The sequence below is a fragment of the Sinocyclocheilus anshuiensis genome, unplaced genomic scaffold (assembly GCF_001515605.1).
Source record: "Sinocyclocheilus anshuiensis isolate Anshui unplaced genomic scaffold, SAMN03320099.WGS_v1.1 scaffold257, whole genome shotgun sequence".
Classification (NCBI taxonomy): Eukaryota; Metazoa; Chordata; class Actinopteri; order Cypriniformes; family Cyprinidae; genus Sinocyclocheilus; species Sinocyclocheilus anshuiensis.
In genome coordinates, this window is record NW_015539889.1 from 2,164,633 (window position 1) to 2,176,479 (window position 11,847).

The window sequence follows — 11,847 nt, forward strand, 5'->3', positions numbered from 1 at the left end:
CACAAGCACGCGTCGGAAATGTAACGCCCCTTACCATAATCACGAGCTTCAGCTTTCAAAGTAAATATCAAGACAGTTAATAATGTCATTAGTTTTACCATCAGTTCAAGCCCCGAAAGGGCAACAGAGTCGCGTGACAGACACAGTGATGATGCTCGTATTATGTATTTGCAGTACACAAGCCGCGATTAAGAAAGCTGACTCCACTGTGATGTGACCTCTCTGTGTCTCTCTCTCACTCACGCACACACACACGACGCGATACTCTACACGGCGCAAAACTCTGCATTTGAACAGTCAATAGCAAATACTTAAACTATTAAGAAAACATACTTACAGTAGCTAATTCAGAATAAGTGCCAGATTATCATAGCAAAGTCAGAATTGACCCATTTTTTTAGAAATAGCCTTTGCACAGCCAGCCTTGTAGGCTACTCTCCTAGGTTCACAAAACTGTCGTCCATAAAATGCGTTGCACAAATTCGAACATCTGGGTTGTGCTGTTCTGTTGTAAATAAATGTTAACCAATGATTCCTCATTGCATTTACTTTTGGAAGGCCTAATAAAGTGCGTTTGCCTTCGCACTGAAACACACAGCGTCTCCCTGACATAGCTGCATCAACACTACTGCGGTTCCTGAAACCACGCCTTCTTTCTTTGCGTGAACATTTGGGCGGCATTACGCAAATATTTCCACATCGTGACGTAGACATGTGGGGGCGTGTTTGAATGAGACATTTTAGCCCGGTCTGGATCAACCTTCTCTTTTAGATAGAATAAATCCTTTTGTGGGAGACTTTGAGCTTTGTAACTCTGCAGATCTTATACATGCACAAACAGCTACATAACACATTAAAGAAAAGGAAAAATAGAAATCGCATCATATGACCCCTTTAAATAAAAATGTGGAAAACTCACCTGGCATGCAAGGGATGCCCATGAAATGAAGCTGACTGAGGTATTTGATGGTGCACTGAGTACAGTGGGTCGGCTGTAACGGACTGAGGCTGGTGCACCAGGTGGTGAGTATGTGAATGGCGCATGGTGAGTCCGTTGTGACCTTTGGCCATAGTGGAATAACCTAAGGCATTCCTCAGATACCAGTCCCGGAGTCCTTCTAGAGCCAGTGCCTTGTGCAGACTGCGGGTGGAGTCCTCAGGAGTGGGCAGAGAGAACTGAGGCGGTCTGCGGCCGAATGCAGCAGCAGTGGACAGCTCTGTGTGGTGAGGGAGCAGGTTAGGAATAGAAGAAGTTGTGGATCCAGCAGAGGGATGTGATGGATCATACGCAGAGAACAACATGGCATCCTGTGAGTGCTGCTGTAAAGGGATGAAGGGTCCACAGGATTTTGTGCGTGTCACTTTGACCCGACGGGGTTCAGCCTCTTGACCCCGCAGCAGCATGGGGCTGTAAAAAGGTGGGGCGGCAGCCAGATGTAACTGCGAATGAGAGAAACCATTGTAGTGTGGAGGGGTGCCTGATGGAGGAGTGGAGAGGTCCGGCCAGATTCGTCCTGATGACTGGTTCTGTTGAGCCTGGACGGGCCTCTTTTGCCGTTTTCCCCAAATGTAGTCCATCAAAATCTCATTGTAACCTGTGCCACTGCTTTGGCCGCCCAGAGACGAGCGCATTCGACCCTGGTCTTTAAATCCCATCATCTGTCTGTCTGGGCTGCCTTGATAGATCTGACGGAGCTTCCCATCCGTGAGGGACTCTGAGCTCTTGTATGGTCCAGCTCGGGGTGGCATGCCGTTGCGGGAAGGATCAGGCTCAGGGAGACTCGAGCGGTCGAGTAGCGCCTCAGAGCTGTTGCTACGACGGGCGCGGGAGCTGTACGGGCAGCTGCGGCGCTCAGAAGAGGAGCCCTCCAAAGATGCCAACGGGACAAACTGAGGAACATCTGGACTACCACACCACTGCTTTAGTGCAATACCAACAGACACCTCCGACCTAGCAGGTGGAGAAGACAGTAACAAGTTATTATGCTTTAAATTGATCAAAAGTGACAGTAAAGACTTATAATATCACAAAATATTTCTATTTCAAACAGATGCTGTTCTTTTGAATTCTTTTGAATGCAGTTCTTTAAAGAATCCTATAAAAGTGTATCATGGTTACCACAAAAATTAAGCAGCACAACTGTTCTCAACATTGATAAGAAATGTTTCTTGAGCACCAAATCAGCATATTAGAATGATTTCTGAAAGATCACATGGCACTGAAGACTGTAGTAATTACTTGCCATTGCCATCACCGGAATAATAATATACAATAATATTTCACAATATTACTGTTTTTGTTGTATTTTTGATCAAGTAAATGAAGCCTTGTTGAGCATAATAATTGAGCGTAACGTTTCAAAAACATAAAAAAAAAAAAACTTAACAACCCCAAACTTTTGAATGTAGTGTATGTCTATGAATAATATAGAGTATTTCTTTTTTAGCACAGCAACAAGCTAATATCAAACTATATTAGAATATTTTGTGCAGATTGTGCTATTTTGTGTTGCTGCCCATGTAAGAGTGTAAGTAAATGTAAATGTAAGTTTGGATGCTGCCTTAGAAGGCAGATGCCTATGTAGGCAGTAGGAAGCTCCCTAGCCATAGTGTACATATAGCAGAAGAAATGGTCATAAAAGAGCCATTACCTCACGTGGACGCTCATTGGTGCAGTGCGGGACAACAGCGGTGTGGCTGGAACACTTCTGCCCTCCACATTGGATGCACTTCTTGGGAGTGAGTGACTCGGGCTGGATAAACATCCACACATTCAGAAGTTATAATTATAGCGTAAACCTCACCCATATCAGCTTGCGGAAACATCTTGTCCTCCCCCTCCGCTCACCTCACAGAGCTTGAGGCAGAGTTGCGGCGAGTCCTCATCTCGTAGTAGATCTCCACAGGCGACAGCTTCCTACAGAGCCTACTGTCAGGACTGCCTGGGGCCAGCCGGGGGTGAGACAAGGAGCGATGCTCAGGTGCCACACTGGGAGACGAATCCTCTGTGAACCATAGTTGACAGGGTTGTATATCAAAGTTACAGCCTGTCATAAACAAATTATTGAGTAATTATTGAGTAAAAAACGAGTATTGAGATGTACTTTCTTTGTTTCATAAATGTTAAGACTCCTCACCATTGTCATGTGATGTTGAGTCTGACATTGAACTGCTCTCTGACTTCACAGTTTCCTCTGAAAATTAAAAAATGAGAATAAAAAATAAAAAAATGACACAAAGATCTGGTTTTTCTATGGTCTATAATAAATATATTATTATTATATAAAAAGATATATCAAAAATATTATATATAAAGTAATATTTAAATATATAAATAATCAGATGTAACACTTTCTTGACCATTGTTTACACTACTGTACAAAAGTTTGGGGTCGGAAATATTTTTCAATGTTTTTGAAAGAAGTCTCTTATGTTCACAAAGGTTAAATTTATTTAATTTAAAAATACAGTAAAAACAGTAATATTATTACAATTTGAAATAAATATTTTCTATTTTAATTAAACACTCCAGCCTTCAGTGCCACATAATCCTTCAGAAATCAGTGTTTTCAAAAAATATTTCTCATTTTCAAAGTTAGAAAAATTGAATAAATTTTTTTCAAAATAACTTTTTTAAAGGGGTCATGACTTGAGAAATCAACTTTTACTTGAGCTTTTGATATATAAGAGGTCATCGTACTAAAAGAATATCCTGTAAGTTTCAGAACTGAAAACGTCCTTGTTACTGAAATAAAAGCTTTTATTAACACCAGGCCCAGTGAACGGCAGATCCTGGAATGTGCCTATATATGACATAATAGTTAGGTTAAACACCGCCTCCACAGAAGAATATCAATGCCTAATTCTGTAGCCCCGCCCACTGATTCGCGCATGACATAGTAGGGAAATAACATAAGTGGCACTAAACTGCTAAAAACCACGCAAACGGCATAAGTGGACCTCAGACAACAGTATAAAATTATTTTAAAAAGTCAGTTCATGACTCCTTTAACACTGTAAATGTCTTTTCTCTCACTTTTGATTAATCTAATGCATCCATGCTGAATAAAAGTATTCATTTCTTTTTTTTTATCTTACCGACCCCAAACTTTCAAGCAGTAGTATAAAAGGCCAGTAGTTTTTTTTTTAATCTAAATTCTCTGTTTTTGTAAGCTCGCGAATGACATAGTAGGGAAATAACATAAGTGGCACTAAACTGCTAAAAACCACGCAAACGGCATAAGTGGACCTCAGACAACAGTATAAAATTATTTTAAAAAGTCAGTTCATGACTCCTTTAACACTGTAAATGTCTTTTCTCTCACTTTTGATTAATCTAATGCATCCATGCTGAATAAAAGTATTCATTTCTTTTTTTTTATCTTACCGACCCCAAACTTTCAAGCAGTAGTATAAAAGGCCAGTAGTTTTTTTTTTAATCTAAATTCTCTGTTTTTGTAAGCTATTTGTAACACATAATCAAGTCATTTATACATATCAAAGTCTGTCAACATGTGTCCATTGTCCTTTTCAAGCAAAGGCAACAGTCTTGGAAAATAAGGGAAAATGACTCGGTTACTATGCACTTCCTGTAGAGACATTCCCAGAGTGTGCAAATTTTACCAAATTACCAATGCTTACCAGTAATTGTTTTGCACTTTTGTGTGTGTATGTTACCTGTGTGGCATCCCCGATGAACAGTCCTCTTATTGTGCAACGTGTTTTTATCAGAATCGATGCTCCGGCGCAGGGCACCACTGAAGAGAGCCTTCATCTGCCGTCGCTGACCTGGGTCATCCTACATGGAAGACAGATATGGCTGTTATTGTATAAAACTGTTAGGAGAATCCTTCTAATAGCTTTCAGAAATCAGACTCACCTCTCCTTTTGAGGTAACATGAGGGGCCAGACCAGCTCGGCGCTGAACAAAGGGAGGTCTTTCCCCTTCTTCTAAAGGAAAATCCTGTGGAAGCTTCCCAGTGAGCTCCTGTACAGACAAATTAAATCTTTTACTTTTGAATCACTGCACTGGGGAGTGTCATGTTTGTTGGCATTCGTTAGAACAGATGGTTCTAATACGTACGCCTGTTTCTTTCTTTTGAAAAACACAACTTAATAACAAACAGTTCTTCACATTAATGCAAATCCTAAAACCAACACATTGAATAAGAGAATTCACTTTCAGAACAAAGAGAAAGAAAAAAAGAATAAATCCTGTAGACTTAGAAACTTTAGGAAACAGCTGGGTGCACATTTCTGAAATCAGCATTTGTTTTTTTTTTGGAGAGAGAACATTATTTTATTGTGACTGCCCAAAAGTAAAATACTGCTTCAAAGAATAATTAATTTCCTCACCGCCTCCAAGAGACACACTTGTCGCAGTTCTCCGAGACGACTGTTCAAAAGGCTCTGCAGACTCTGCTTTCGCTCCTGCAGTTCTGAGATTCGCTCCGCTTGCAGCTTGCTGTCCTGACAGCCCTGGACATCTGTGCATGAGCATGAAGTGCATGAGACAGAAAGCCAAAGTTAAAATTATATTTACACTTTCGTTCTTCACACTTCCGTTATTTTTGATAAAAAAATGCAGCTTTGGTGAGCATAAGAGACAAAAACAAAAATCATACATATTATTAAAGCACACTAGAAAAAAAAATTGTTTTAAATTTTACAAATGAGCATGCAAAATTCAATATCAAATATTGACCAACACAAAAATCTATTGTATATATATTGTGCTTCCTATGGAAATAAGCAAGCTCACCTGGAGCCCCTAAGCCCATGGCAGTGATGAGGCGACCTTTGACCTCCATAGAATGGATTCGAGGAAGTCTTGTGAAGTCTTTAGCTCCCAATTACTCTCAGCTCCTGCAGACAAAGAAGAATTTAGATCTAATGAATATGGTACAATTCGAGCTACAAGTGAACTGAGACTGATTTGAGAGCCTCCCAACACCTTGTAGTTTGAGTCACGTGAGGCATGTCATTCAGTGTTAGGGTCCACAATACTGCAGTATCCCAATGGCCTGCAGGGGGAGCCACTGTGCGACTTCTCAATTTACTGCTGAGCCCTTAGTAGTCAAGAAAAAACGTATATGTTTGTTATACACACCCTGAAAATTTATATTTGTTCCTGCTGGCTGTAACACAGTCCTCTAAATGATGGCTTATATAAAAGTTGAATGGCTCGTTCTGCCACAAAACGCAATTTAAAGACATCAGAATTAATTCATTTAAAGAGGCAAACAGCACTATCAAAATTAATAAAAAAAAAATTTTTTTAGAAGATGAAAAAAAAAAAATCACTTCCATACTTAAATTGCTGCTGTGCCTCTGAATAATTTATTAAACAATTACCTCTCTTCTTTCTGGAAATTACGTAATTTCAGGGTAACATGACCGAAGGTGTGAAAGTCCATATCAGGTCATTGTGGCAACCCAGGTTACCCAACAAGTGATTCAAATCTGGGTTTGCAGACTACTGACTTTGAGCTATATGACCACATAACTCATATTCATAATGAGAAACATTTAATAAAACTTAACATAAATACGGTATACTTTATGCCTTTTAATGTCAACAATTTCACCTATATTGTGTTGGCTAGGCTAAAATTAAATTTGACATTACATTTTCCTTAAAGGGACAGTTCACCCAAAAATGAAAATTCTGTCATTAATTACTCATCCTAATGTCGTTCCAAACCCACAAGACCTTCGTTCATCTTTGGAACATAAATTAAGATATTTTTAATAAAAGCAAATATAGACAGCAACGCATCCTGCGTCAGCAGCACCACACACGTATTGTGGTACTCTCGTGAACGCGCATCGAAGACTGATACGGAAGAGAAGAAATTGTTGAATAAAGTCGTTATTTTAGTTTTCTTTTCACACAAAAAGTATTCTCGTAGCTTCATAAAATTACGGTTGAACCACTGATGTCACATGGACTATTTTAATGATGTCTTTACTTCCTTTCTGGTCCTTGAATGTGGTAGTTGTGTTGCTGTCTATGCAGGGTCAGAAAGCTCTCAGATTTCATCAAAAATATCTTAATTTATGTTTCGAAGATGAACAAAGCTCTTAAGGGTTTGGAAGGACATGAGGGTCAGTAAATAATGACAGAATTTTTATTTTTGGGTGAACTATCCCTTAAAACAGTAATGCAAAGTAATGCATTCGCATTTTAGCATCAGTAACTATTCTTATACTCCTCACTATTGCATCCAGTTCAGTTTTGTTATTGTTAACTTAAACTACTAAAACTGGTTTTCGGTAATTAAAGTAAAGCTGGAATAAAAACGAAATATAAGTATTAGATGAAAACCTTCAACTTTAAAACAATGAAATACAGAATTTTCATTTTTTGGGTGAACTATCCCTTTAAGATCACTAATGAAAATTATTTACTGGCATAAATTATAAACCATTAATAATTAATATTATTAATAAAAATAAATGAAAAATATTAATGAAAAAAATAACAACCTTGCATACTGACATCCATTTAAAATCACCCTGGTTGCATTTTACTTCCGCAAAAATAAATAAATAAATAAAATTAAAAAATAATAATAAAATGGTAAATGTTGCAAAACTGTTTAATTAATCATACTTATAGTATAAAGGCTGCTGGCAAAACTGGGAGAGAACAAGCAGGATGTGTTTTTGTTTGTGAGGAAGTGTTATTGATCATGTGGTACGATGGGTGGCTAGGAATGCTAGGGTGGTTTAAGACATAAAACCACCATGTGCCGGGTAAACAGACAACATTGAACAGTAAGTATAAGTAGAAGTGTAAATAAATGAGGCAAAATATTAAAAACAAGAAGCTCTCACTATTCATATAAGAGCAATTGAACAAATAAGATTCTTCAAAACACTACAAGCACATCTGGTGGACACATGCTAACAGATATCGCACACCTCAACTCTTGTAGAGATCTGGCAGAGAGCATGATGGGAGGATAAATGCTTAGAGATCAAAATCCAACTCGAAGGGAAGGATGAGAGAGATATAAACAAGGGATTTATGGGAATTTGATGACAAAGCACCCAATGTCCTGGGACAAAACATGTGCAAGAAAGTGTGAGAGAGGGAAAAGCACACCACAGCACACACACACACACAGTGACAGAGGGAAAAGCACACCACAGCGCACACACACACACACACACACACACAGTGAGAGAGGGAAAAGCACAGCACACGCACACACACACACAAAAAAACTCAATTAAAAAATACTAACATTTGATCATCGAGCATAGTGAAATATATCTCTGAAAAATTAAATTTTAATAATAATAATTCCACATTTTGCCCAGTGTTTATTCCATGTGGTGATAAATCACATTTATGCTGTTGTTTATGCATTTACAAAACTGTCAGTTTTCATATTCTTGGGCCTGTGTATGGTAACAATAATAAAGTTCAATATTTAATTTTAAGGACATTTTTTGTTACTTTTGTACAGTGTATGGTCACCAGTTCTTGTCACATGTAAAACCTGGCTCCTGGAGCACAGCCAGTTGAGAAATACTTTCTCAAAGGGTTAAATCTGACAAAAATGTAAAACTTTCACAACAGGAGCTGTTAAGCAGAATGAGAGTCTCAGACACCATTCACTTCACATTCTGGGAAAAAATGCAATCAAAGTGAATGGTGAATGTGGCTGTGGTTGTAAACTTGTGCCCAACATTTTATTTGGTGAAGAAAAAGTTATACAAAGAACTAGTTATACAAGTTTCGAACAACTTATGAAAGCAATTTACAATTTAAAAATCAATTTCATGTCTATAAAGTGGGTAGTTTCACCTTTTGTCTTTGATAGATGACTATGTCTACTTAAAACGACTGATTTGAGTCTGACTGTTTCTGTTTACAACCATCATACAACAAAACATAACAGTGTGTGAAATGACAACTGTGGCAGGTGTGACTGTATACTCAGCTGTGACTCCAATGCACTGTATCTACTCGTGTCTGGAGCATCCATATCCGTCAAAATCAACATCAAAATACAAAATCAACTTTTATTTGTTTCTGAAAAAGCGATGCGATTATAAATGATCCGCTAAATGGCTGTGGTCTTCATTTTACAGATGTTATTACCATCAACTAAATAGAAAGAGTCAAAAGAGGGAAAAATTCTTCCTATTAACTCTGTAACATTTTGAAAGCAATTAGGCTGACTGCTATTTATAACGTATTACACACTTGAGCGGCTGGAAAATCATTTTGCTTTAATAAGTAGTTTCAACTACAGGACTTACCTTGACAAAATTCACTGTGAAGATATCCACAAAAGGACAGAAAAAAGCAGGCTTATTTCATTGCATGTCCGAATTCATTAACATGTTACGCTTGACGTGGTCTCTTATGCACGAACTCAAAAGTTTTTCGCGTTTCTTCTGTTGCAGACGTTGCAACTCAAGCAAGTAATTTCTACGAGCCCTAAAGGCAACAAGGGCGAAACCATCTACACGGGCTGACGGGGGTTGGCTACTGATAGAATGGATACAAAATATTAAACATTCACCATTTTAAATAAATTATAAGATATCTTTCCAGATAATTCAGCTGTATATAAACCGCATAAAATCGCATTCATGTCTAAACTGGCGATATACGTCCAGGTTATCCCGGCAACTTATTTAAATAGTTTCGTCTGAAAAGCGGACAGGTGAGTCTGTGGCCTTTGCCGTGGCGTCCGTAACAACCATATGGTTTCTAACTTAAACGTCGCAGACAGGAATGATTTACTCTGATTGCAGTACTTGGAAATTTATGGCAAACAATTATTTGTATTTTTTAAGTATAAGAGGTTTATCTAACACGCGTTAAGTTAGTTGCAAAGGTAGTTGTAGGGAGTCTCATTAACCATTGTATATTTAAAGGGACAGTACACCCAAAAAAAGATAATCCTGTCATGATTAAAGCCTGTGTTATACTTTCCGCATCCGCTGTACAATCCGTCGATAAAACAATATAAAGACAGCCAGATGTGCAATAACTCTGGGCAATTGTTTGTGCACATGTTTGTTTATTGTTCAAGCCGATCTAGTACGCATGTATGGAACACGTCCGCAGAGCGGACCATCAGCGTATGCTTTCGGTAATATAAATACAAGTAGTCCGCGTCTGCGCTGTCCGTGTATGTGTCCGGATTGCTCATGCAGAAAGTATAAAGGCTGATTTATACTTCTGTGTCGGACCTATGCCGTAGGCTATGCGTCAGTTTTCATTTATACTTCTGCGTTGATGTCCGCGTCGACGTGCAGTACACATGCAAACCGCTAGTCTGCAGTGTCCACGGGCATGTTGCTGGTGTAACCCGCAGTACCACGGCAAAAGTTGAAGAAGAAGCGGCTCGTCGGAAAAGCATTACAGCCGTGACGGAGGCAAATAAATATCAAATCATTAAATCATTATTTAAAACTACAAAAAGGCATTCTTTCAATCTCCACAAGGACTTGTACCACAGCAGATCAACATTGTTTGTTGCGGACAACTACTGATGTATAATGCTATGTAGTATAATAAATGATAAGACACTTGTTCTTTGCTTTGTTTTATTTTATATAAGAAGGTGTAACATTAAAATATATTAAAGTGCACATAAACACACAAAACTCAAGTACATACGGAGGGAGGGGTTCTAGCAGACCAATCACAACGCTTGCGGTCCGCATAGAAGTGACGCGCTGTTAGATTTTTGGAGAGGTGCACGTCTATGGGCTTACATTTCTGCCACAATTCTGCGCGCGAAAGATCATATTTTGAGTGCACAAAAGTGCATTTTGCACGCGCGCGATCTGAGTTTTGTGGAGAAAATGTTCGTTTCGCAAAGAAAAAAGTCTTTCGAGCGCACGGAAATCAATTTTGCATTTAAAATACGTTTTTGGATGTGTGCAGACCTTCTCTTTTGCGTGTGCAACGTTTCACTAGCTTGCTCACCTGATGCCCCCCTCAGTGCTCGCTAAATACCAACAGCTCCCTTGCTCAACACAACCCAGCGTTACAATATGCCATAATTCCAGCCAATCAAGAGACCGAGGCTGCTAAATTCTGATTGGCTGCCTTGACAACCAATCACAACATTTCTTGCATTACCTCGACAGCAGAAGAGGAAAAATACAGTGCATGCATAATTATTATGCAAGTTGATATTCTGATCAACGAATCATCTCGATTCTCCATCAGAGGTATAGCTGGCCAATGATCTGGTGGTCCACGTAAGAAATGAGGTCCCTGATTCCACCTCCTGGGGCTCGCCAGCTCTACAAGCGTCTTTCCTCGGGTGATATCGTCTGCCGGGTTACTTGCTGAGTCCACGTACCTCCACGAATGCAGGTCAGTTAACTCCTGGATCGGTGTTTGCCTCTCATAAGTAGCTGCTGTGTGTGGAACAGACGATTGTAGCGTAGGTGTGCTGTACACCATATGAGCTGTAGTCTGGGATGTCTGCCACCGTACTGATTGATGGTCAGGCTATGGCGTAGGGTGTGCGTCTATGCGTAGGCTACGGCGTAGGTTCGACGCAGAAGTATAAATTGGGCTTAACACAAGTTTAACTCACATCGTGTGGTTCCAAATCTGTATGATTTTCTTTCTTCTGCAGAACACACACACACAAAAAAAATTAGCTGAAACAAAATGCATGGAAAAAGAAACATGAATCATGACTGAAGATACCAAAATCACCATAAAGGTTTAATTAAAATAGTCCATTAAATGTACTGATTGGGTTTAGAAGAATTCTAAAATAGTGATGCAGATACTTTTATTTATACTTTATAGTAATTTTGCATCCTTTTAAAAGCTGGACCTTTTTGGTCACCATT

The 11,847-nt window shown here is 39.0% G+C and overlaps 1 protein-coding gene across 2 annotated transcripts in view; it reads right to left on the bottom strand.

The window, feature by feature from the left end:
- The window catches only part of LOC107685735 (coiled-coil domain-containing protein 120-like), an 11,579-nt gene extending 2,157 nt beyond the window's left edge, over window positions 1-9,422 (bottom strand). Inside the window, exons 1-10 of one of the 2 annotated variants that reach the window (XM_016482436.1) lie at window positions 9,277-9,422; window positions 5,954-6,068; window positions 5,762-5,865; window positions 5,356-5,486; window positions 4,880-4,987; window positions 4,678-4,798; window positions 3,138-3,194; window positions 2,849-3,005; window positions 2,652-2,753; window positions 920-1,951 (exon numbers count right to left, since the gene is read on the bottom strand). In XM_016482436.1, coding sequence (XP_016337922.1) covers window positions 920-1,951; window positions 2,652-2,753; window positions 2,849-3,005; window positions 3,138-3,194; window positions 4,678-4,798; window positions 4,880-4,987; window positions 5,356-5,486; window positions 5,762-5,810 — 1,757 coding nt within the window. In that variant the 5' untranslated portion in view covers window positions 5,811-5,865; window positions 5,954-6,068; window positions 9,277-9,422. The remainder of the gene's footprint in view (window positions 1-919; window positions 1,952-2,651; window positions 2,754-2,848; window positions 3,006-3,137; window positions 3,195-4,677; window positions 4,799-4,879; window positions 4,988-5,355; window positions 5,487-5,761; window positions 5,866-5,953; window positions 6,069-9,276) is intronic. The other variant, XM_016482437.1, reaches the window with a different exon arrangement.
- Window positions 9,423-11,847: the final 2,425 nt, after the last annotated feature.